General features: G+C 46.9%; 1 protein-coding gene across 2 annotated transcripts; it reads right to left on the minus strand.

Annotated features, from left to right (window-relative positions):
• Positions 1 to 1,493: 1,493 nt before the first annotated feature.
• FGF16 (fibroblast growth factor 16) lies at positions 1,494 to 26,837 on the minus strand. 2 transcript variants are annotated; one of them, XM_033137933.1, is made up of 4 exons: positions 26,063 to 26,837; positions 10,961 to 11,064; positions 3,229 to 3,467; positions 1,494 to 1,725 (listed from the first exon to the last, which is right to left on the minus strand). In XM_033137933.1, exons 1-4 carry the CDS (start codon positions 26,334 to 26,336, stop codon positions 1,632 to 1,634), a joined length of 711 nt encoding a protein of 236 aa, XP_032993824.1. In that variant the 5' UTR covers positions 26,337 to 26,837; the 3' UTR covers positions 1,494 to 1,631. The 2 variants fall into 2 exon arrangements, with proteins under 2 accessions (XP_032993824.1, XP_032993823.1); XM_033137932.1 differs by having other exon boundaries at positions 3,229 to 3,470; positions 26,063 to 26,829.

Below are 26,837 nucleotides of genomic sequence, written 5' to 3' on the forward strand. Positions count from 1 at the left end.
TCCTCTTCCTCCTCTTTTGGCACCGTTTCTGTCTCTGTTTCCTGCCCTCTCTGTCCTCCTCCTCCCCACAGCAGGAGTTAGTTGCACTGTGGTGTCATGCCATCCCTGCTACTTGAAGTTGCCACTCTTGATGCTGTTGTCTTTCATTTGCCTGCAACAAGAGATCTGGCTTCTTCTTCTTCTTCTTCCCTCATTGCACCCTGCAGCTGAGCGGGCAAAGGAGAGAGGAAGGAAAAGACCTACCTGGTCCCCACTACTCAGTTGCTTCTTTACCCACAGCATACACGCCACCCTTGTTTCTCCACACACACACTCACAGCCCTCCCCTTGCTATGTGTGTTGCATATATCCTCTGCTTGGGCTTGTTCACTTTCCCTGAGCAAAAACAAAACCCTAATGGGATCAGCTTCCTCTTGTCCCACCTGACAATGGATATGTAACTGTCAGCCTTGGTTTCTCTCCATATCCCAGTATTATTCTTCCAGTCTTAAACTCCATTCTCCACATTCCTGCACCAGTGTGTGATTTTTGTCCCATCCTTTTCACTTTAAGGCAAATTTATCCAAATATACACACTACTTTTGTATGCAACTTTTGCCTGATACGCACATTTTTATTAAGCACTTTCCCCATACATAACACATTTTTTGTATGTAATTTTCATGTGTCTATGCGTGTTTATGCACACTTCCTCCTAGCAGTACGCATTTTCACATGGGTTACTTGACTGACGAGACTGCCTTGCAAAATTCAGAGAAGTGTCAATTTCAAAACCTGGCTGTGTTTTGCTTCTCATATTGCTTCAGGAAGTTCATATCAGGTCGGTTTGCTTTTAAAGTGTGGACTGAACTGAATCTCTCTCCCATCACTACTCCACACACAAGCAAAGCCCCCAAGCTTCCACCCAGCAGCAAAAGAGAGCAGGTGGGCAGCAATTTCGTCTCCACACCTCTTTCAATTAAGTGTAAATGATTTACATTGTGACAGCATGCCAGCACCATACTTCCACTTTTTAAGTCTTAATGTTTGGGCTGCAATTGTTGTGCTAAACCTTTGTTCAGTTCCACAAGAACAACAGCAACAGGAAATATGTGGGAGTGGCTAAACCACAAGGAAGCAACTTCAAATCAAGATGTTGCCAAGATGCTATAGTGCAACAGAGGTAGGGGTGGGGCACATTCTAAAACCCGGAGAATTTATTAAGTGAAAGATTTCAGGATATTTGCTGAAAGGCTTTGGTTCACAGATGGATTGCTACTCATGTATTGTGACTACCCTGAAAGTTTTGAGGGTGCAAATCAACTTGAACAGCTGTTCAACAGTGGAGTGGACTACCTTGGAAGTTGGTGGACTCTACTTCCTTGGAAGTTTTAAAGCAAAGATTGGATGGCCATCTGTCAGGGGTTATTTCGCTGTGATTCTTGCACTGCAGGGTATTGGACTAGATGACCCTTGGGGTGTTTGGAAGCCAGCCAGCAATAAATCACAGAGAGTAAGTGAAGTTAACTCTTTATTAGAGACAAGGCCTGCTCAGGATTGCCAGGCCTAATGAGCACAGCAACTCTTCTTGGTAGGTTTTGCCCCTATAAGGCAGTTGTGAAGACTGAAGGTCCCCGCCTTCCCACAGCTGACTAAGTCTCCTCCTCTCCTGGGTCCTTCCTGAGCAATCTGAGACAGCGCCGGCGCGTCCGTCTTTGCTCCGACCTCTTCATACCTCTTCGGGTCCTGGGAGACCAGGGGAGAAGGGAGTTGGTCGCAGCAGAAGGGGGAGACCCCCTGGCTTCTTCAGCAGCCTGCCTCATCTCTGCCTCTTGGCCCCCCTCCTTTCCTGCTTCCGCTTCTGATTCTGGACTGCCCTCTGCCACAGCCTCTCCCCGCTAACTAAATCCTGTTACTTCTTCAGCTCCTGACACCTCCTCCTCCCAGTCTGCTCCATCTTCTCCCTCTGACCACATACCATAGTCCCACCACCACTCCCTGGACTCTGAGCCTTCTTCCCTTGGAGGTTCCCCAGCTGGTACCTCCCACCATTTCTCTGTGTCTAGCCAGTCCATGACAGGGTCCCTTCCAGCTCTACAATTCCATGAGTCTATGAATGTGGGAGTATCGATCCCATTAAGAGAACAACTCATCTTGAATGCGTGTGAAGAAGAAATTTTTTTCTGGAGGGGCCTCATAATTAACAATGGATATGACTGGAATAAATTAGCAAGCCACCCGCAATATATAAAGTCAATTTTATTGCCGAAAAGCTCTTAAAACTCATTTCTCCCCACCCCTTTTCCTCCCTCCTATTCCGATAGGACCTTACCCTTCCTGATGAAAGTTGGGCCATAATATCTCTCATTTTAAAAATAGTATTTTTTTTTGAAATAAATAAATATATAAAATAAATATCATATACATTTTATAAATAGATTTTTGTCCTTAGGAACAGGATTATGTTAAGAATGTTAAGGTCCTTGACCTACCCTCCTCTGCTCCTATTCCAACAGCAGGAAACATGCACCATGTGTGTGCCCACACACAACACCCCCCCCTCACATCTCTCTGGACCCAGGATTGCCAGGTGTAAGTTTTGGTTTGGATACTCTAGATTCTGCCCTCCATTTTCCCACTGTGGAAGTCTTATCAGCTTAGAGCCTATAGTCAGGAGTTCCGGCCTAGCAACATAGAGCGAGTCCATTAGGGCCACCTCAAGAGAATCCGAGTGTCAAATAGGAAGAGGCCCCATCCATTCTGTGGGCCCCCTTAATAACCATTCCAAGCCTGTGAGCAGTACACACAAGTCATTGCTGTGGTCTTCTGTGGTGTGGCCACCATGGTTGTGTGGCTGGGAACTGGTGCTGGCGGAGGTGGTTGTCATTTCAGAAATAATCTTTTCTCCCCTGTGTCAATTTTTGCCTTCTCCTAGCCCACCAGATAAAGAGAGTAATTGAACTAATGAATGGTTTTATGTAGGGTTCTCCAAGCTCTGCTCCCACTCTGCCCCTGTCCTCACCTGCCACGGGAGTAAACTCTACTTCGAGATAATACCTTTAGAAAGAAAAGAAAAGAAAAGAAAACTCCAAGGAATAGGCAGTGCTTGAAAAGGCAGTGCTTCCTCTATCTGGTATCCAGATTTGTTAAGAACGATGGAATGGCTATGGGATGGAGCATCCTGGCAGAAACCTTGGAAACCCAAGTAAATATATACACAATGGCTGCTCAAGCTGCAGAGAACATCACCTGTAGTGGAAGAGATGTCTGTACATTGCAGGGATCTTAGCAGGGTCCACAGGCCTTGGTAAAAAATGAGTGAATTTTTGGTGTCTCTTAGTCCTGTATCCTTCTCTGGGAGAGCCATCTTTGTTCAAAGCAACGTAATACTGTCTCTCGGAGTCAGAGTGTTTGTAGAGGGTTGAAGCGTAAGTGTTGTACCAGTTTTCTTCAAACTGCTCACGGAAAACACACTCCCTTGTCAGCTTCTTCTGTGTGTGTAGGTGGGGTGGAAGAGGGAATCAGGGAGAGGGGGGGGGAGAGAGAAAGACTTATGAAGAATAATCTACAATGATTCTGTTCAAACGGGCAGCCCTGTTGGATCAACCCAAAGACCCATTTTGTTCAGCATGCCGTTTGAATATAAGAAGCAAATGTTTATAAAGTCCTTTCCATCTTGGGCAATGTGGTCCTACTCTGACAGTGACTCTCCAGGGTCTCAGGCTGTGTGTGTGTGTGTGTGTGTGTGTGTGTGTGTGTCCCCTTGTTTGTTTGTTGCATTTATACCCCACTTTTTTTCTCCAAGGAGCTTAAGGTGGCCATACATGGTTCTCCTGCTCCTCATTTAATCCTCACAACAATCCTGTGAGGTAGGTTAGGCAGAGAGGGAGTGACCAACCCCCAAGATCACACCCAGTGAGCTTCATGGCCAAGTGGGGATTTGAACCCTGGTCTCCCAGGTCCTAATCCAACACTCTAACTACTATGCCACATTGGCTTTCAAAGTATTGCCTATACTGACTCTGCAGGGTTTCAGGCAGAAGCCTCTCCCGGCCCTACCTGGAGATGTTTGGGATTGAACCAGGGACCTTCTGCGTGCTAAGCAGATGATCCACCACTGAGCTGCAGCCCCCTCATCACTTGCTACCCTGGAGATGCTACCTGAGACCTTTGGCATGCAAAGTGTGGGGTCTGCCCCTGAATACATGCTGCCTTGTGGAAGCTTACAAGCAGGGCAGGAAAGTGGTACCCATCCTCTGTTGTCTATCTGCAGCATGGGTGCCATAGCCCATGAGATGCTCTGCATTTGTCCTTTCCCAGCAATCCCTATGTGCCCTACATTTATAGCTGCAACCCTGTGCCTCCTTGCCTAGAACACAGTGGGGCTGACTTTGCACATGGAGAGGTAGCATGGAAAGAAAGCCACTATGTTAGCATCACAAGGGACTAGATGACCCTTAGGGTTTATTCCAACTCTATAGTTCTATGATTCCATGACTCCATTCTCCCTGACATCTGGATTTGTTTGAATGAATGGTTATAAATGACTTTGAATGGAGGAGCTTTCCATCAAATAAGCCCCCGACAAACATATGCTGTTTAGGAGAACCAAGGCTAATGGCAAATGGTCCTGAGTAGGTGCCCTAGGGAGCAAGTGATAGCAGTGGTTTAATTCCTAGGGACTTTGCTGCAGAGAGAAGAGCCAAACAACCCTGGGAGGTTCCATCTGAGCACAGGGATTCCGAGAAGCGACATAACCATGGGCTGAAGTCATGCCCGAAGGCAGTAAGGATATCCTGAGGTCACACCCCTAAAATAGTTCCAGTTACAGGTGGGTAGCCGTGTTGGTCTGCCATAGTCAAAACAAAATCGAAAATTCTTTCTAGTAGCACCTTAGAGACCAACTGAGTTAGTTGCTGGTATGAGCTTTCGTGTGCATGCACACTTCTTCAGATATCTGAAGAAGTGTGCATGCACACGAAAGCTCATACCAGCAACTAACTCAGTTGGTCTCTAAGGTGCTACTAGAAAGAATTTTCGATTTTGTTTTTACCCCTAAAATAGTTAAACCCAGGAATGGTTGACTGATATTGATACGATGATTCAGCTCCTTCAGAATTAGTCATCCTTTTGTGTCAATGGTACTGGCTTAATCTGAGCATGGGATTTTGACACAGGAACACTGCTAAACTAGGTCCATCCAGTTCAGTTGTCTGCACTGACTGGCAGCAGCTCTCCAGGGTTTCAAGCAGGGTTCTCTCCTAGCCATATCTGGAAATGCCTTTGGGGATCGAACCTGAGATCTTCTGCAGGCAAAGCAGTTGCTTTTATCACTGAGCTATCGCCTTCCCTTTGCAAAGAGAACATCTCATGGGAGGGTCCTTTTCGATGGCTGGGGAGCAGGCTGATCTGGAGTTGGGCACACTGTTGTAATCTACACCAGGCTTTAATTTGTCCTGCCTGGCCGCCTATTCGGGAAGAGCCTTCTATGAACAACGTGCTTAAGACAGGAGTGGAGAACATCAGGCTCTCTCTCTCTCTCTCTCTCTCTCTCTCTCTCTCTCTCTCTCTCTCTCTCTGTGTGTGTGTGCATGTGTGTGTGTGTGCAAACGTGACCCCCATAATTCTCTGTCTGGTCCTTGGGATTCTCCCTAGGCCACACCTGTCACTGGTCCTGCTCCATACTTTGCTCAGGTGCTTTTGCCTACCTGGAATGTGCCCCCTGAACTATTGCTTGCCTAGATGAGAGGGATGAGTGCATTGTAGAAGTTTCTGGCTTGGGTTAAGAGTCACATCTGTTCCTCCACCCACTTTTGCCTCTGGCTCCACCTATCTCTGGCATGCAGCATCCCAGAAGTTTGCCCATCGGCAATGTGGCCCTTGGATGGAAGAAGATTCCCAACCCTTGGGCTTAAGAAAACCACTCACTTGACTGGTATTCCCTTGCACAATATACTGCTGGCCATGCTACTACTTGCCCCACAGTGTTAAGGGAATCCTTTCCACATCCTTTTCCACAAGGATCCTCTTACATGAGCAGCTGCTTTGTCCCAGGTTCAGTCCCCAGCATCTCTTGGTAGGGTTGAGCATGAAATCCCAGAGAGCTTTTACCAGTAAGAGCAGAGGTGTACCTAGGGGTTGGTGAAATCGGCCCCCGCTGGAGGCGCAGGCTCAAGGGCATGTGTGCAAAAGTCACCTATCAGACTATAGAGTGTATGATGTGTATGTGTATGGCGACGTGGCGAGATCAAACATGGGAGAAGCTTCCCATCCTTCTCGCAGCGCAGCACAAAGGCGTGTGAATGCTTTCACCCTTCCTCCTTGCCTTGCCCCTACTCCGAGATGCTTCAAGTACTAGTAGCCATTGATAGCCCTCTCCTCCTTGAATTTCTCCAGTCTTCTGTTAAAGCCATCCAAGCTGGCATCACTGCCTCCTGTGGGAGTGAGTTCCATATTTTATTAATAATGATAGTAATAAATTATTTTATTATTTGTATCCCGCCCATCTGACTGGGTTGTCCCAGCCACTTTGGGCAGCTTCCAAAATATATAAAAACATAATAAAACATCAAACTTATTTTTTTAAACTCCCCTCTACAAGGCTGCCTTCAGATGTCTTCTAAAAGTCGGCTAGATGTTTATCTGTTTGGCATTTGATGGGAGGGCATTCCACAGAGTGGGCACCACTACTGAGAAGGCCCTCTGCCTGGTTCCCTGCAACCTCACTTCTCACAGTGAGGGAACCACCAGAAAGCCCTTAGCGCCGGGCTGATCACTGGGGTGGAGACACTCCTTCAGGTATACAGGGCTGAGACCATTTATTCACTGAGTGAATAAGTACTTACTTTTGTGTGTCCTGCATCTTCCAACATTCAGTCAGTGTAAAGAATATTGAGCTGGATTGGAGCTATGGCCTAACTCAGGCTAAGGCAACCAACTATGTTCCTAATTATTTTGGGGGGGGGAGTGGGGAGAAGCATAGCTCAGTCATAAGCATATACTTTGCATGCAGAAGGTTCCAGATTCAATCCCCAATGGGACCTCCAGGTAGGGCTATAAATGTCTCATCTGAAACTCTGAAGAGTTGCTGCCATGCACTGTGGACATTGCTGAGCTAAACTGACCAGCAATCTGACAGTGTAAGGCAACTTGCTATTTTCCTATTTGGGGAATGTCCTTGGATGGTGTGAGGTGCTCTGTATGGACTGCAAGCATGATAGAACTCTTGCAATGCTCTGTGACAGAAGAGGAGTTGTTGCTAGCAATCTTTATTTCAGGGAAGTTTGCTCTTTGTTACCTGCCCCCCCCCTATATTCCATGTTTTCCTACAAGGAGCTCAAGGCGTGGCAGTGACTAGCCAAAGGTCAACTCCTGTGAGCTTCATGGCGAAGTGGAGATTCAAACCCTGGTCTCCAAGGTCCTAGTCCAACACCCTGACCACAATACTAAACTGGCTTTCTACACATCTCATGGAGGAACCCATGCCAGACAGTTGGGAATCACCACTGTACATGCCATACAAACTAGGCCTCTTCACCATGGCAGCCATGAGGGAGAAAGCCAATGCGTGTGGACTAGTGGCTGTATGAGCCTGTGGCGAGCCGTGTCTAAGAACCTGCTCCTTCATAATGTGCTTCAACATCATCACACACCAGCAATGATGCAGTTGCATCCGGAAAAGTCCCAGCTCAATCCCATGGCACCTCCAACTGCAAAATGATAGCAAGTGATGTGGAAGGCTCCTGTGTCAGATCCTGGAGAGCCTCTGCCATTCAAAGCAGAAAACATTGGGTTGGATGGAACTACAGCTTACTATGTTCCAGCCTGTGCAGGATGCTGCTCTGTGTCCAACAAGGTGAACATTTGCAAATGCTGAACATTTCGGTGTTGATGGGTTATTTTATTTTGTAGAATATTTTATTGGCTTTATAATAAAACGACATTTTAAGAAAACCTGCAGAATGTTACATACACACATACATACATCAGTTATATATACCTCAGTTTCACCTTACCCCCATATATGCCCACTGAACCACTTCCATTGCCATAGAACACCTGTTCTGCAACTACACATTGCTTATTGACACCAGGAAGGCACCGTAACCACACTCTTTTTGGCACCTGCTAAAAACATTCTTGTTTAGACAAGCCTACCCAGATGTATAGAAAGCTGATGTGAGTTTTAATCTGTTTTTAGTGTATTGTTAACTTTTCGATAGTTTTAATTTATTGTTGTCATTCTTTCTTACTCATAATTTTACTGCTTTATCCTTTTTAGTGAACCACTTTGAGGGTCCCACACACACAATCAAGTGGTGTATATATTTTATGAAATTAATAAAATGAAAGAACACATAAGAAAGAAAAATGAGCAGGGACGCTGTCAAGTAACTGAATCACTGGATGTATCGCCAAGGCTTCATCTATCTGTGACAGCCTCTCCATAAGTAAGTGCCTGGAGGCCTGGCATTAGCATCACTTCTGTTTTACATTGCTGATATATGGCAACCAGACCTTGTCAAAATGACTGTGTTTAGTTTGGTCTTTAAAAATCTTTTTCTGCTGCACTAGATGCTCAGAAAGAGCCAAATCCGAAACTTTCCCATGCCAACCCATCAAATGGGATTACAGTGTTGTGCCAAACAGCAGAATCCAGTAAGAATCCTATATGTGTCAAGAGATTTTTTTATGGCATGGAATCAGCCAACTGGAAATTAGCATGGGGCTGGCTTTCCTGCTGAGACTGCCAAGAGAACACATCACAGAGGGGTAACTGGATACTATAAGTAGTCTGAAAGGACTTTGATTTGGAATTGGGATTTAAATCAGATTAGCATTCTCAAGACACCCAGGTGAGCATTTTAACTTCTTTTCTAATTTGAGCAGGAAAGATCCATAACAAGACTGGCAAATTTCCGGTCCAAATTGTGGGCTGCTCCAAAGCAGAGCGGATCTAAGCGATAGCGAGGTCCATGTGCATGCCACAATTATAGGGGAGTGCAGAATATAGAACTTCCTAGAGTCCCAGCTTCAACTTTTCAAAAGTTTCTGACCCAGATGACTGGGAAGATATGCCAAAATGTGTTCATTGAAGTCTCAGAAGCCCACTGGCTGTGTGTGAGGCTTTTTATAGTTCACTATAAGTAGCAAGACCAGAAGAAATTACGCAAAATAATTATAAAACAGCAGTGGAAATTATGCAAGTGAAAAAATGTGCATCTTTATTAGATGCTCACATTTTAACTGGGGGCTCATCCAGACTTTCTTCTGTGCAATGTTTCTAGACACTTTAAAGCTCCGTGCCTGAGCACTTTTTTGGGCTCCAGCCCTTTTCCTGCGAAAACTTTACCACTGAGAACCATTCTGTGGAAAGCCCGAATAGCCATTTGTTCCGATTCAGAGTTAAAGTGTGGGCTTTCCTGGGGAAAGTGGCGGGGGTGGGGGGAGTGCTTGGACACAGACCTGTGCCTAGAAAGCACAGGGCAAAATATACAGCAAGTGTGGATGAATCCTGAGTCACAAAATCAGGCTTTTCTTTGGTGGTGATCTTGAATACAGCATTTAAATATAAGCACAGAATACCCACTGAGCTGACAATGATTAGCTGTCAACTTTCCCCTTTTTTGAAAGGAAATTCCCTGATTCCGAATAGGATTCCTCGCAAGAAAAGGGAAAAGTTGACATCTATGTGACAATGGTTTGTGTTTCATGGCTTTCCTAAACAAGACGAGAACCTCAAAAGAGAGACACACTATCAGTCATGCTCTTGGGTCTGCTAGAAACTCCCCAAACAAACAATGGACAGCAAATGGCCAGTCAGTTTCCGGGCATAACTCAAGGCAGGCACTGGTGCTTACCTTTAAAGCAGTGACAGGGACCCTGGGTGTTTTACCACTGAGCTACGGCCCCTCTCCATATCCATGCAGGTGAAGTTTGCACAAGAGAGAACCTTTTCTGTGTCTGTTCCCATATTGTGGAATCCCCTCCCAACACACTGGTTCCCTCCTTGTAATCCTTCTGCCAGCAAGCTAAGACCTTCTTATTTGGACAGGGCATAGAAAACGAAGGTGTGGGCGATGTTGACCACTGGTCAAATACAAATACCGGTAACTTTGCAATTTATAACATTTTAAAATGTTGTAAGCCAAATTGGATCTCTATTTGGGAGAAAGGTGGGATATAAATACATTAAATAATGGTAATAGTCTTCCAGATGTTGTTGAGCCATAACTCCCATCATACTTGATCACTGACTGCCTACCTCATAGGTGGCTACTTTTAACGTGGGGTAAAAGACCCTACACTTTTGTTCGCTTTTTGTGGAGCATAATGCTTCTGTAACTTATAGCTGCAGCTCATTTTCAGTACCATAATTGTGCCATGGTCAGGGCTGGCGCGTCCATTAAGGCGAACTAGGCAATTGCCTAGGGTGCCAAAATGGAGGGGGCGCTGGCCAGGCTTGGGCGGGGGGGGGGGCAGGGCGGGCTAGCAGCAGCTTCTCCGCTGTAGCGGAGAGGTGCTGCTTGCCCCCTACACCACCACCCGGCTCCAGCAGCTTCTCCGCTACAGCGGAGAAAGTGCTGCTTGCCTCTCCAGCACCCCCCGGCTCCAGCTAAAGCAGGCTTTGTCGGGGGGTGGGGGCGGGTGGCGGGACAGACGAGCAGCAACTTCTCCGCTACAGCGGAGAAACTGCTGCTTGCCTCTCCACCACCTCCACCTCCCGCAAAAGCAGGCTTTGGCGGGCGGTGGGGGGCGCCAGAAGGTGGTCTGCCTAGGGCGCAAGAAACCCTAGCACCGGTCCTGGCCATGGTTACTAATCAGTTGCTGGGGATCCCAAAGGCAACAGAGTGGCTGAGGAAGTCAGAGCCACAAGAGACTGAAGTTGGTATCTTGGAAAATATCAAGGCATAATAAAACCTTAATGTTACCCACTCTGACAGTATTTGATATTCCATAAGCCTGAAGGGCTAACACTTACCGATCCATACAGCTCTCCTCTCTCGTTCATCCCAAGGTAAAGTCCAGAATCCACACCACGGATACTAACCAGCCCTACAGCCAAGCTAATAAACTCCAAAATTCCTTTGAAAAGAAATTAAAAATTGAGTGTTATTCAATGCAAACAATACCACTCTTGGTGGACATCGTTACAGTAAATAAAACCATTCAAAAATCTACCTAGACTTCACAATGCATTTATATCATATCACAATAAAAGGACAAATAAAATCCTTTTTAAAAAATCATCTTTAAAATGAACAAGACTAAGTCTTAAGAATTTTAAAGGCCTGGGCAAATAGAAATGTTTTTGCCTGGCACCAAGTTGCCAGGAAGGCTTCTTTTGAGAAGGAGCTCCATAGCCAGGGCACCACAGCTGAAAAAGCCTTCATTCCTGAGATTGAAGAGTGTATCTCTGATAAAGACAGTACCTGGGGAAAATAAACCCTCAACAGTATACCTTAAGATGGTGTTCCTTCAGATATTTGGACCCCAAGCTATTTAGGCCTTTTTAGGCAAGTGTCAGCAGCTTGAATTGGCCCTAGAAGCAAACAGGCAGCCAATGAAATTCTCTTATGACTAGTATACAAAGAAATGTAGCAGTGGTAATCAAAAGTCGGGCAGCCAGGTTCTGCATCACTTGAAGCTTCCATGTCATCCCGAGGGCAGGAAGATTCCAGATAATGGATAACCATGGCTAGACTGTCTCTGTCTAGAAACAGCCACAGTTGGTGAACCAGCCGAAGCTGTGTCACTGAGTCAACCTAGGCTTCTAGTGACAAAGCTGGCACTAGGCTATGAATTTGCTTACTTTGGAGGGGTGGTGGGTGGTACAATCTGCATCAGAGCCTAGCTCACCACTTCCCCAAACCCAAAGCACATATATCCACAGTGCCTCCACCTTAATAGTATTCAGCTTCAATTTATTGGACCGCTTTCAGCCCACTTCCACATTCAGCCACTGGTTCAGCACCTTCACAGCCTCACCTGACAAGGAGAAATTGAGCTGGATATTTGCGGCACCTCTCTCCAAATCCTCAGGTGATTTTACTCTGTGACTTCATACAGATATTAGGGAGTAGGGTGGGAGGAGAGAGTGCCATAACATAAGTGCCACAGGATTCAGCAGAGATCCTCTAATACTGCCTTCTCAAACCACCATTGCAGGTAGGATCAGAACCATCATATCAGCATGCCCCCAACCCTATCTCACAGAACTGGTCCAGAAAGGTTCAGTGGCTGACAGTATCCCAAGCTGCTGAAATCAAGGAGAATCAACACATCCTCATACTCCCTCTCCCATTCCCACTCCTGGTTTCCCTTCTGATCAAGATCATCTATCAGAGAGACCAAGCTTGAGTGACAAAATGTGGTCTGAAGCCAGTACTAAACGGGTCAGTATAATCCATTTCTTCCAGCAGTACTTGGAGAAGCTTTATTAAAGAGAGTTTGTGGATATAATAATATCGTTTGGATTGGGGTGGTGGTGGAACCAACCTTTCATATGAAAAACTGAACACTTTGGGAAAATACCACAAAGAGGGAATACATTAAGTCACAAATACAATAAGAGGAACAATCTGTTTTTATGCTACGCAGAGTAACTTAAAAATGAGTAAGAATTTCACAAATGCATAAAAGCAGATTATTAAGCGGCTATGGGCCAGTTCAACAGAGAAGACTATGAATGAATTCCACAAGGATGAAAGCTTCTGAGTGACCACAGCAGCTAGCAATTCCTAAGTCACTACAGTCACTCACCTCCTATCAACCCTCTCTTGGCTCTGCCTGCTAGAGTCCTCTCCCTCCCTGCAATAGCACCCCACTTCTTGGACTCAGAGCTGCTGAGAGAACAAGGAAGGCCCATAAATTGTTTTCCATGTTCCTCTCTACTACTCAAAAACCAGGAAAAAGGCAGGTAGTTACAAAGTGAGGGAGAATGAATAGAAGCAGTCAGGGATGTCTTAGCCATTGAGCTACTGGCGCAAGGCACCACGGCCTGAGCACCCCCGCCGGCAGCACCGCTCTCGCCCACCTCTTCTCAGGCTGTGGACGCAGGGAGGCTGACAGCGAGCCTCCTGTTGGCGCTGCAGCCAAGGCTCCCTGGACGGCAGCGCTACACTGCTGGTTCGGCCGAGCAGGCGGAGGCAGAGGCAGAGGTGGAGCACAGCTGGCAGCGTCCCCATCAGCCCCTCTGTGCCCTCTGGCTGCCCGCTGCGCCTGGCCCTGCCTGATGGAGCGCAAGGGGCGCCGGAGGGATGTTTGCACCAGGGAGCCGGATTTACTTAAGACGGCCCTGGAAGCAGTTGAGAAAGAGCATTGGAAGGGGACTTTCCACAGGTGTTTGTAGCAGCTGTTGGAAACATTAGCTGGTACTGTCAGCCAGAGGCTTCTCAACAAGCGGAACCAAACTTCTTTGCCTATGACTTTAGCTGGTCTAATGTGGAGGTGTGAGCAGAGCTGGGCTGGGAAAGGGGTAGGCCCTCTGCCTTGCTCCCACCCTGTTCTTCTGCTTGTTGCCACTGATGCCAGAATGGCGCTGACCTTGATGGTGAATCTTGTGGACCTCCCTCTTGGTAAGTGCTGCCTCTCTTTTCCTCCCTGTCTCCCCTGATTTTAAAACACAGGGAAGCAGGTAGCTAGTCCCTTAGCCTCCCCCCTCCCCCATTTCCCTTTTCCCATTTCCTTCTAGGGCCAGGAGGAGCAGCTTGCCCAACTTGGATGGCTTTAACAGAAGAGTGAACAGATTCATCAATGGCTCCTAGTACTTGAAGCATCCAGAGTGAGAGCAAGGCAAGAAGTTTCTAAGCAGAGGTTGGATGGCCATCTGTTGTGGATTCCTTAGCTGTGATTCCTGCACAAGTTCGACTAGATGACCCTTGGGACCCCTTCCAACACTACAATTCTATGATTCTATGATTTGTGGTTGTGCATCTTATGTTTCCCAAAGGTGGGGTCCATGTAATCATAGCAGGAAAGTATTTAATGTAGGGAGCAGTTCTGGGGCATCCCAGAGCAGCAGGTCCAGCCTCATTCCTTCCACTAAACTAGGGTTTTCCAAACTTGGGTCTCCAGCTGTTTTTGGACTACAACTCCCATCATCCCTGATCACTGGTCCTGCTACCTAGGGGTGGTGGGATTTGTAATCCACAAAGAGCTGGAGACCCAGGTTTGGGAAACCCTGCACTACCCCCTTAGGTACAGCCAGGACAGCTGTAGCTCCATCAGACATGAGGATATTTGGTGTGATAGGCCAGAGAGACACATGGCAGTGAGGGGGCCAGAACTGCTACTTTTGCATGGAGGCCTTAAGGGGCCTCCAAATCAGGAACCCCAAATTGCAGCTAACAGCACACAGAGAGCAAGGGAACAGGCCAGGGAGAGAAGAGCAGTGATAGTCACATGGTTCCTCCCATTTATTTATAGAGCCTCTAGAATGTCCATCCAACCCTTCACAAGCACACTTGACCCACCCTGGTTGGGTTACATCACTTACATGCTTTTTTGCTAGCTCTAAGATTCTCAAAGTACCACTTGGAAGAACCGTTCATTGCTCAGTCACTCATGAGCTCACAAGGCATACTAGCAAGACCTCAAGTGCAAGGACGATGTCATGGCTATACATAGAACAGGTATGCCATCGTAACTGCCTTGCTGCACTCCATGTTCATTATAGTATCACCTTGTTGCTTGAGCCTGCACATGCCCTGCTTATTCATTTTAAATACATCTCTCTTCAGCAAAGAAGGTTTTCATGCTTCTGGCTCCAGAAGTTGCACTGAGAAACACTTTGAGCTTTGCCTTCCATACATAACCTATACTGCAGGCATGTCCAATAGGTAGATCGTGATCTACCGGTAGATCACTGGACGTCTGTGGTAGATCACCAGTAGATCAGTGGCTCCCCCCAAAGAAGCCAAAAAACTTTGGCTCCCCTAAAAAAATCTCAACATCTTTGCCCTGCACCCCTAAAATGACCTGAACCCCAAAACAGGGCTTTCCTTCCTAAAAAAAGCTCAACGTTGCTTTCCTCTTCCGTAAAGAAGCTCAACAACTTTTACGTGAACCCCCCCAAAACAGGGCTTTCCTTCCTAAAAAAAAAGCTCAAAAACTTTGACCTGAACCCCCCAAAAGGGGGTAGATCACTGCCAGTTTTTAACTGTGAGTGGATCACAGTCTCTTGGAAGTTGGCCACCCCTGCTATACTGCATTTGGTTTGAGCTGTATTGCTTCAACTCTGTTGTACCCAACCACGAATCCCAATTGACTAGTGTTCCATGTCACATAAACACCTTCCCCACCTTAAATGCCTGGAGCACTTTTGGTACTGTTTATAAAGCTTTCCTTCATGTAAAATACTGTTTAAGTGCATGGAAGGATGGGTGTGTATTCACACATGCTAAGATGCATCTCTTTAAAAAGGACACATGCACCCCCACCCCGGAAATTCTTGTTGGCAATGCTATGGTGCTGAGCGAACATTCAACATTGAATTTCTCCTGCCTCAGAAGGATAGGATGAAATGAAAGTCCTCTTCATGCCTTCCGGAGAACATGGCACATGCAACTAAAGTATGAAGAGAGAACATACCGGTACACATGCTGCCCCACTGTACTAACATCCTCAGATGCACCAAGCACACCTACTAAAGCCTGACCATCCTGTGTTGCCTGAAACAGTCTCAGGGAAGTTATGATGGCCAAATGCATTCAGTAGCTCCCTTGTGATCAGGACACCTAACAAGGCAAGGTTTCCTCATCACACAAGGATGCTTTTTAGTGAATTCATAATCCAATGAGATATACTACTTTAGCAAGGCTGAATGTGCTCAGTGGAAGAGCTGAGTCAGGGAGTGGCCACTATTATGGGCAATTAGCCTATTTTAGCCTGTATTACCTCACAACAGCTAGGACCATGCCTGTTGCTTCCTTTTCATAGGCTGCCGAGCCTCTTGGAAACAGTTTGGTGGTGAAGTTATTGTGTGCATGTATTTGAAACTATGTGTAGTGTGAAGTTACTGAAAATTAGAATTTTCTGCCTAATTATGGTGTTTTTGTTGTTATAAGGGCCTGTAATTATCTTTTCAGGCACCTATTTGAAGAAGACCGTGGTGGAAACTGAGGTGGAGAAGACACAGCTATATCTAGCTTAAGATGGAAAGATGATGTTGCTACAACTAAGAACATTAAAAAAACAAGAACAACAAATCTCTCCCTGCTATGAACACAAACTGAGGTTGGCATGCTTATCAAAATTTGAGGGGGATGGATGGACACTGCACTCAGATGTTTACTGTTCCCTTTCAGTTTTATGACAGTGGTTTAATGTATGTATGAATATCCTTGCACATGTGATTTAGATACAATACTATTAATGGAGGCATTGCTGGATCTTGTGGGCAGCTGCTACACAGAGTGCAGTTGTGACTTGTCATTCTGGAGGAACAAGCTTGTCTTGGACTTCCTCGAGTGGGAGTGGACCTCCCTATTAGCAAGAGTGATGTGGGCAAGTTCCTCATCCATGGTGCCTGGGCAAGCTACATCCACTTTGCCACTGATGGTAGGCTCAAGGGTCCCACCATCTCCACCATGGCCCACTACCCGAGGATGCCAGCCAGCACAACACCTGGCTGAGCTGTCTTAACAATGGGCATTATGTGTGTTTTATATGTATTTTAATGAATTGAATTGAGTGGAAGATTATAAGTCATGGGGCGTGGAGCACGTGTGTATGAACTTAACAACACTGAGCTTATTTTTCTTAGTTGCTATTTTGTTAATGCTGTTAATATTGTTTTATGGGTGACAAATGCCATATTGATTTGTTAATCACAATTGCTTGTAAGCTGCTTCGGGATTCATTTCAATGAAAAGCAGCACGGAAATACAATGAATAAATGAAAATCAATGGTTCCTGTTTAAGAATTATATGTCATTTGCCTTCAGAGACCCCTTAATAAAGGCATTAATCATTATTATACTATTAATTATTATTTATATCCTGACAGGGACTCAAGGCAGCTTACAGATAAAAAAAGGAACAGCTAAAACATTTGGCAAACAGAAGAACATTAAGAATCACATATCAAAAACAGTTACATGTTCACTTGGACAACACTAACATCTTACATTTAAAGACTTGTGATACTACTAGAAACAGTCATGGCTTCACCTAAAGAATTCTGGGAGCTGTAGTTTGTCAAGGATGCTGAGAGTTGTTAGTAGATAACCCCCCCCCTTCATTCCCCTCCTGGAACAGTTTAACCACAAAGAGTGGCGGAGCTTCATACTCCGGCACCGGGGGCGGGAAGCAGGTGGGGGCGGAGCTGGCATGCATTCTGGGGGTGGGGTGCGCTGCCCGCAGGGGCATAGTGCATGTTCTGGGGGCATGGCGTGCTGCCCGCAGGGGCGTGGTGCGCCAAGATGGAACCCTATTGGGATCCCCGCTGCCCAGGGTGCCCCGCCTCCTACGCCCCGCCCTTCCTACGCCAGTGACCATAAACCCTTCTTTGCAGGAAACTCTAGAAATTGCAACAATGTCTTGGCTGGGGCTGATTGTAGCTGTAGTACATAGGCTGGCAAAAGCTGCAATGTAACCTCCAAAAATTGGACACCTGAGGAGCCTGCTTCAGATTTTAAAAAAAAAGAATGACGGCAATGCAAATCCAACCAAGGTGTCTGGGAAAGAATTTTTGCCATTATCTAGCTCAGTTTGCAAGGGAAGCCTCCAACACCCATGCTTCACCAGTACTGGGAGTGGCTGTTGGGACTCAGTCAAGAATTCACTTTCTGCTTGCAAGGGGGAGTTTTCTGTGGCCAAACATGATTTGTTTTTCCAGCTCTTGTCTTCTCTTCTGTGGTGGAGATATTCATTCCACTCACTCTTTTGAGCCTCTCCAGATCACATTCTGTGAGATTTGACTGGAATTTCTGATGTCTGAAAAGCTGAATTATCTTTGAACTTCCATTGGAGCAGGGCAGCCTGCCAGTCATTGTTATACTACTAAAACAATTGTTTAAAGATTACTTCAGCTGCCTGCACCTGTCTCTCCTCGTACAGCCATATCCACGGGCAAGGGGGCTTCAGAACAATGTTGCATGTTGTACTAGTATCTGCAAATCTAAATTTTCAGCTAAATCTCTCTCTCGCGCCCCCCCCAACTGCCCCCCAGGCAACTGTTTGGAAACAGGTGCACTGGGTGTCCATGTCAAAGCCTGCAAAATCTCAGGAGAGCTTCAACAGCAGCAAAGAGTATACCCAACACACACTAGCACACACAAAGCCCTGCTGAGCAGGCAGAATTGCTGCTCATAGTTTGGGGGATCAGGGTCTGCAGTAGGCAAGGAAAGCAGTTTTTAAACATTTTGGACCAGCTACACACTCCCTGGCACAATTCGCTCAAGGCCCACGCACCACAAGGCCTCTTGTTGCAACAGTATCTACTGCTCCAAATACTCATAGCCATTGAGTCCTATTGATGATGTACCACAGACGATCACAACTGCAATGGTAAGTTGTCATTTTGGTGAATATAAACTGGGGAAGGGAATCTCAGGCCCAATCTCAAGAGAATGTGGTCCTCCAGGCTTCTATATCTGGCCCTCGAGACTTTCCAGAGGCCATGCTCTTTGCCTAAAACTGCTTTGGGCCTCTCTCAAGCAATTTTGACTGCTGAAACGTGTATTTGAACCGCAATAGTAAGAACACTGGCGAAGAAAGGGCGGGGCATAGGGGGTGGCGTGCCCCAGGCAGTGCGATCCCGGTAGGGTTCCATCTTGGCTGCCCCCCACCTGCGCTGTGTGCCCCGCCCCCAGAACGCGCACCCCACCCCCAGAATGCATGCCACGCCCCTGCAGGCAGCGCACCCTGCCCCAGAATGCACGCCAGCCCCACTCCCGCCTGCTTCCCGCCCCCAGTGCCGGAGCATGAAGCTCCGCCACTGAGTAAGAACATAAGATGAGCCTGCTAGATCAGGTGGGTGGCCCATCTAGTCCAGTATCCTGTAATCACACTGGCCAACCAAGATGCCAAGGTCCCTGATTGGGAAATCAGGGAGCAAGATTCAAGCCCAAGAGCCCTCTCCTCTCCTGTGATTTCCAGCAGCCCCTGTTCAGAAGCATTACTGCCTGCAAATGTGTGGAGGCACAGCATAGCTCCCTTCATGACGTAGCCACCAATAGTCTCCTCCTCCATGAATTTGTCCAATAATGCATCAGTTGAGGTGGGTTGTGGTAATGAGTGCATTAGAAACCTCTGACTTTTGCATGCTTGGAATGTAGCCTACGACACAAAGGCAAGAGTCACATCTATTGTTTTTGCCTGCCCCCTTGCTAGCATGTGGCTCCCAGAAAGTTTTCCATTGGGGCGCAAAAGGATGCATGGGGAAGTGGGAAGTGGGGTGGGGAACTGCATCCCTGTCCCATTTCTTATAAGAAAAGCCCTGCTGGATCAGGCCAGTGGCCCATCTAGGCCAGCATCCTCTTTCCACAGTGGCCAACCAGATGCTCCCAAAAGGAAGCTCACAAGCAGGAACCAAGGAAATGAGCACAAGAGCCCTCTCTCTTCCTGCAGTTTCCAGCAACTGGTATTCAGAAGCATTGCTGCCTCCAGGTGTAGAGGCACAGCATGACCAACGAGTCTAGTAGCCACTGATTGTCTTATCCTCCTTCAATGAGTCTGAATGGAACTCTGAGTACTAGTCTGGATCCAACTCATCCTGTATGTAAGGTGAGCCTCCAAAAGTATGTGTGGCTGTGCTGTGCTATGCTCTCTCTCTCTGTGTGTACATTTTGTTGCAAGCTTCCCATTTCACCTACAAAGAAGGCTGACTCTGCTGTGCAAAAGGTGAGGGAGAGACCTGCTTCAGGTGACATCAATGAGGGCAGAGGAGAGCAGGCAAAGGCAAGAACTGGTGTCTGATTGATGCAGCAAAACTTTGCTGCAGTGTTTGCCCTAGCAGGGTTGGTGCTGCCATTGGACACTATGCTGCCTACAAACTACATACTGTATTCCAAAGCCTCTAATAGTCTAAATACTTAACGAACCATCCTGCTTTCAGTTTCTAAAATAAGAGTATGAAAAACTGGAACATTAAACAGCAAATCGAATACCCCCCCTTTTTTTAAAGGAAGGGAGAACTAAGGTAAATTGCTTTATTTGAATGATATGCTTTCCTTTTTTCACTTTGGTCATTTCCACTGTGAAACTGGTGCATGGGATTTTTAAAAGGGGGTACTAAGAAGTAAGAGTGTCTACTTTTCCAGCTCCACTTACACATGGAAAAGTGTTGTAATTCACCTTTCACCAACCTGGTGCCCTCCAGATGTTTTGGACTGCAACTCCCATCATCCCCAGCAAGCATAGCTAGAAGATACTGGGGCTGATGTGAGCATGGCTGCTCTGGCTGTGGCTCATGGGAATTGTAGTCTAAAGCATCTGCAAGGCATCAGTTTGGAGAAGGCTATTGAAATGGCTCTTAACATTACTGTGCACCTTTTGCCACGCTGAGGCAATGGACTGCTGGGATTTGCTGTAAATACAGATACATGTATTTTGCTTACAAAAGAGATCAGATCCAACCCCTGGCATCTCCAGGTAGAGACTGGGAAAGGATGTTGTTTGGGTCCCTTGTAAATGGTTAGGTGAAGCCTCAAAGGTTGTCACAGGCTGTTGGAAAGCTGTAAAGGTAAAGGTACCCCTGACCGTTAGGTCCAGTCACGGATGACTCTGGGGTTGTGTGCTCATATGCTCTATAGGCCAAGGGAGACGGTGTTTGTCCGCAGACAGCTTCCGGGTCATATGGCCAGCATGACCAAGCTGCTTCTGGAAAACCAGAGCAGCACATGGAAACACCTTAACCTTCCCGCCAGAGCGGTATCTATTTATCTACTTGCACTTTGATGTGCTTTTGAACTGCTAGGTTGGCAGGAGCAGGGACCAAACAACAGGAGCTCACCCCGTTGCGGGGATTCAAACTGCCAACCTTCTGATCAGCAAGCCCTAGGCTCTGTGGTTTAGACCACAGCACCACCCGTGTCCCGTTGGAAAGCTGTAAGAAGTTCCAAATGAATTCAATACTGGTTTGAAGTTTTGCAGGTGGTCAGGCAAGAAGGGGCAGTGGGATTTTAGCCTACAGGACTTGAGCCAGTGAGACTTTGCATCTTACATCATCCCTGTTATCCTGCTACCTTCTGCTGATGGTTTCTCAGCTGCTGAGAGAATAAGATAGTGGCGTATGAGGAGTTATGCTTGGACTGGTTAGCACTTCAACCATTCTTGGGTGCTTGACCATGTCAATAATAAAAATGAAGGGACACATGGTTATTTTGCAATACATAGCCTTCTTTCACTCCCTGTTGCCAACTGGGCTATCTGCAGCAGTGGTTTCCAATATGTGTTTGGGATTCCTCAGAAGTGTACTAGGTACTCCTCCATGAGAAAACCTTCCTTCCACTTTCCAGCAGAGAAGTGTTAGGTGTTCACACAGAGTTCACACAGACCGCACACACTAGGGCTCTTCCCATTATCCTCTGCACCAGGATTCAAAATGAAAAGGGTTCTCAACAGCTTGCTCAGCTTTCACCAACCTGGCGCCTTCTGAATGTTTTGAACTACAATTTCCCATTAGCACCAGCCAGCACAACTATGGAGGATAGGGCTGATGGGAGTTGTACACAACAACATTTGGAAAGCACCTGATTTGCCAAGACTGAGCTAGAAAGTTTGAAAGCTCCTGGTCCACAGAACCCATCACCACCACCCTTCCTTTTATCAAGCCTTGAGCAGATCAAGTTATCTTTCTTCTGGGGTGAATGGATGTTGGACAGCATGCACATCATATGGATTTCGCCTGACCTTCTTCAACTTGTTGAAGCAAGCTCCCATTCTAGCCCTCCCACCCTGAAGTGGCTGCAGATCTGGCTTCTTTGCAATCCTTCAGGATACTACCCTGACTCTTACTCAGAGTACCAGGCAATCAGTATCCATACACAAATGATTCTCCATGTAAGTTTCCCTTAATAGGTAAGTAAAGTAACGCTACACGAGGAGTAGCAATAAGCAATGGCAGACACATAGTACTGAATATATGAAGTTGCCTGGCAATTCTCATGGTTCAGTACCATGTACTCCAACAAGCAGCTTCTCTCAATGACTACTTTGGGGCATTATGCATGCAAAGTGGGTGTGCTCTGCTATGGAGTTATAAGCCTTCTCTCTAAAGAAACAGAGCCTGTCTCTCTGCACACAGGATTTGAACTCACAACTCTGCAGTAGCCAATAAAAACATAACAGCCTTGCTGAATCAGACAAAAGCCCACCTAGTGTAGCATCCCATGGACTGCAAGAAGATCAAACCTATCCATTCTCAAAGAAATCAGCCCTGAGTGCTCACTAGAAGGACAGATCCTGAAGTTGAGGCTCCAGTACTTTGGCCACCTCATGAAAAGAGAAGACTCCCTAGAAAAAGACCCTGATGTTGGGAAAGATGGAGGGCACAAGGAGAAGGGGACGACAGAGGATGAGATGGTTGGTCAGTGTTCTCGAAGCTACTAACATGAGTTTGGCCAAACTGCGAGAGGCAGTGAAGGATAGCCGTGCCTGGCGTGCTCTGGTCCATGGGGTCATGAAGAGTCGGACACGACTGAATGACTGAACAACAACAACAAGTATAGCATCTTGTTCCCATCAAGGCCAACCTGATGCCTATGGGAAGTCCCCTGAGTAGGGCAGGAACACAACAGCATTCTCCCCACTTATGTTCCCCAGAGGCATAATGCTTCTGATCTTGGTAGCCATGTCCGCCATAACTAGTAGCCATTGATAGCCTTATCCCCATAGAATTTCCCCAAACGCCTTTTAAAGCCACCCAAGTTGGTGGGCATTGCTACATCTCCCAAATCACCATGCTTAACTTCTTGAAGTCCATTTTCTTAACTCACAGCCCAGGTCTTCCTCAGTGATCCAGCTCCAAAGGGAAACCCTACACTTGGTGATGCACCCATCATAAAAGCTTTGCAGAGCTTACCTTCTTGGCCTGAGGCTTTATACTGAATGTGCTTAAGGAACTAGCTTCTCTTTTCAGAACAAGAGACAGCACATTCCTAAGCATATTTACTCAGATGTACCGATGTACCGGTAAGTTCCTCCTCTGGTTCCAAAAGGAATACTCACTGGGAAATGTGTTCTGCAGCCTAAGGAAGTAAGAAAGGGCCTACTGGTTCTGAGATCCAGCACCCTGTTCTCAACAGAGGGCAGCAAGATGAGATGGCTATGGAAAGTTCATGAGGCAGAAATGAAGATAACAACCCTCTTCATTTGTTTATGCTAAGCATCTGCTTCTAAGCATGGAAGTTGCAGTCTCCAGCTCAAAACATTTGTTGAGATCCTCCCCACTTGCTTAATTCTTATAAAATAAGAGTGAAAGATCACTTGAAGCCTGAAGGCAAGCTACAAATTTTGGAATTTAATTGCTCATGATTGGCTGAGAGCAAAAACTTAATACAGCATGTCAGGTCTCTGAGGTGCTGAGTTTCTCAGGCCTAGAGTTCAAGCCAACTTGATCTGCACCTGAGGATTCCAGTTTGATCCCTCCCCCCCCCCTGAGGCTCTGCCCTCCAATTACCACAAATAACTATTTATTTTACACTGCCTTTGGGAGAAGCCTGGAGCAGAAATCTATAATATTTTATATCAGAAGCCTGGTCTCATTTACATAGCTGGATGCCAACTGCTTGAAACACTTGTGGAATGCTAATGTTTCGATTTATTGAATGCACCATACAGTTAACTCTTCAAACTCAGCTTGCAAACCAAATGAAAAAGTGGGTTGCTGTCACTGAACAAAGGGAGGGTTTTCTTCTTTATTTCTAAACTCTGGCTGGCTGCTCTAGACTCTTACATGCCAATCCTTGGCAGCAAACCTAACATATTTCACTGAAGTCAAAACAAAATAAAAAAATAAAAAATAAAAAAATCCCTCCAGTAGCACCTTAGAGACCAACTAAGTTTGTTCTTGGTATGAGCTTTCGTGTGCATGCACACTTCTTCAGATACCTGAAGGTTGCTCTCGCAGTTTATTGACCTGCAGCTGTAGAAAATCCATAGCTTGTTTAGAAATTGTGTGTGTTTGTATGCAGGTGCTAGCAGTAGCCAGGTTGGGTCAAAGCTGGCTGAGGTGTACACAGCATTTCTTCTAACCATCTCCTTCCTAGGAACAGGGAAATTATATTATGTCCTTCAGGAGCTAATTAAACAAGGTTTGGCTGTGCTTATTAGTACCTTCCACTGACCTGTCGGTTAGGGCTTTGCTTGTTGATTCAACCAAGCAGATACCATTTATAGTAAGGCTGACATCCTGTACACATTTACTTGGGAGTAACCACCATTCAGCTTGGTGGGTGGTGGACAGGGCCGTAAGCCTTTTATCTTTTCCCCTAACCAACTCATATATTTTTTAAATGTTCAATTTCTTGCAGAACCTGAGTGTGTAACAAGACAGAGAGAACAAAACTGGTTTCACTGCAGACATCTTAATAGGGTAGGGGTGGTGCTCACAGCTATCCCAGGATTCCAGACTTGCTGGATGCATGGCTGAGGTCTCCATGTTGGACCGTTTTGAGAGTCCCTGAAAGACACCTGCGGTTCTCATATCCCACTCCTTTCTCTGCACCTCACTTTCTTCTTTGCATTTTAAAAAAATGATTATTAAGCATTCCCAGCATTCAATAAACCAAGGACAGTGTTCTGAAGTCTGCATATTTTACCAAATAAAAGTTACCAAGCTCTGATCACATTCCTACCATCGTGAAACTTCATTTCATATGAAGGATGTAAAGTTATGAAACTATTTTTAGTTGGTTTGGTTCCACATTTTATTCATGCTTCAAATTCCCTTTGCAGCACAACCCTACACACATATTGCTCAGAAGTAAGCCTGAGTGCATCAAATGGTGCTTACTTCCATGCAAACAGGTATAGGTATAGGGTTGTGACCTTAATGAGAGGTAGGAAGAGAAGTGCCTAGTCCAAAATTGTGCAAAGGGTGGGTTTTCCAAAAGCACCTGCCTGCCTCTTCTCTGCTTTCCAAGCTTATGTTATGAATTATCTTATTAATACTACAGCCACAAGTTTTTCACAGCCTTTGGCTAGAACAATAAACTTATGAACTGATGTTTTCTGTTCAGCTTTCCAAACTACCCTATTGTAAGCTGCATGGGCCTGTGTGTGTGTGTGTGGAAAACATGTTCCTAGCCTGCTTCTCTTTGGTTCTAGTTTTGTTTTTGTCGGGGTTTTTTTTTTCAAAGAGTCTGCTTTTTAAAGTATTTTTTGTGCACCTGCAAAACGGTTTAGCAGTGGGAGAATAGGAAATTGAAAATTAACATGCTGGCATTGCAGGGGAGTGAGCGCATTTATTTAGCATTCTAATTATATCCATGCTCGGGATGATTTATATTAGGAGTGTAATTAGTTCTGTATGTGGGACAAGCTGGCGGGGCACTTTGAACAAGTTCATAAAGGCAGCTCTCCGCGGCTATTGTGACTGCGCGAGAGATCCGGCAGAGCAAAAAAGGACACCTGCTTTCGAGACGGGGGTGGGGACGCTAGTGGGAAGGGAACGGGAGACTCCTCCACCAACACGGTGCGGTGGGGTGGAACAGAGAGGGAGAGAGAGGAGAGGTTCCAATCAGGGGGTCTTTCGGTTCAGGGACCGAGAGAGAAGAAAGAGTTTGGGAGAAGGAAAGGCGACCACGTGGCTTGGACGCGAACCAAAGCACAGAGGCTGTAAACAGGGGACGCAAAGTTGCTCCACAGAACGCAAAGGCGGGCGTACGTTCCCACGCGGTGGGTAAGGGCTACATGCCCCCCCTCGCCAGCGGGCGCCCCTGTCGAGCTGCTGCCAATGCCCTCTCCCCATCTTGCGCCTACTGCCCCTCCTGCTCAACCGCTTTCCCTTCCCAAGCTAACTCTCCCTACAACTTTGAGGGGAAACGGAGCTCAAGGTTCTGCCGCTGCTGCTTTTGTTTAGCGCTCAGTGCCGCGCACGCCTCTTCCCAACCCCGCTGCCACCCCGCCCGCGGCTTACCGAAGCGGCTGTGGTCCTGGCGGGTGCCGTGCACGGTGCCGTTGGAGAAGATCTCCAGGTGGAAGCCGGTCCGGCAGTAGAGCTGCCTCCGTCGGAGGATGCCTTTCAGGTGGGCGAAGTCAGTGGGAGACCCCCGCTGCAGCCGCCCCTCGATCTGCCCCAGGCGCTCGTTTAAAAAGCCCGGCGAGTCGGCGAGCGCCACGCTCCCAAGTGTCGAGGAGAATCCGTGCAAATCCAAATCCAGGGAGCCCAGGAAGCCGCCGACCTCGGCCATGGCCACCGCGGGGGCGCAAAGCCCGAAGGAGACAGGAGGGAAGCCCGAACGTACTAGCGAACGAGCCACGCGAGCTCCGGGTCCAGCGGAGGGCAGTAGCTCTTGCCCTCTTGGAGGCTGCGATTCCTCCGGCGTCGCCGCCGCTCTCTTGCGCTTGCTAGCTCCCCAGCTCAAGCCGCCTGCGCCGGCTCGCCTGGTCCAGCGCGTCCCCCCCTGCTTCTCCTCCTCCACCTCCTCGTCCTGCCGCCTTTCATAGCTGCTGGATCTGTCCGGCGATCCGATGCAAACTGGACTTTATATACGTACACACACACTCCCCTTACATTGACATATTGGATATTTAAATGCAAGCCACACCTCACTGGCATACCCCCTTGGCAGTTGCCCCGGTCCCCCCTGCTCCCTGCGCCTCTTCTGCGATCCATTTGGCTCTTTTGCGGGGCGGGGGGAGGAAAGAGAACGTTTCACTCCCTCTTTTATTATTCTTTTAAAAAGAAAAGA

Source organism: Lacerta agilis, chromosome Z, assembly GCF_009819535.1.
Source record: "Lacerta agilis isolate rLacAgi1 chromosome Z, rLacAgi1.pri, whole genome shotgun sequence".
Classification (NCBI taxonomy): domain Eukaryota; kingdom Metazoa; phylum Chordata; class Lepidosauria; order Squamata; family Lacertidae; genus Lacerta; species Lacerta agilis.

What these genes read in the sequence shown, in the direction of transcription:
- FGF16 (XM_033137932.1), bottom strand. Translation starts at nt 26,336, where the DNA reads ATGGCCGAGGTCGGCGGCTTCCTGGGCTCCCTGGATTTGGATTTGCAC. An exon ending in GAGGAGAGCTGTATGGATCG is followed by an intron (nt 3,471 to 10,960) that starts GTAAGTGTTAGC and finishes CTACACACACAG; the next exon opens with AAGAAGCTGACAAGGGAGTG. An exon ending in AGACATCTCTTCCACTACAG is followed by an intron (nt 1,726 to 3,228) that starts GTGATGTTCTCT and finishes CTGGTCTCCCAG; the next exon opens with GACCCGAAGAGGTATGAAGA.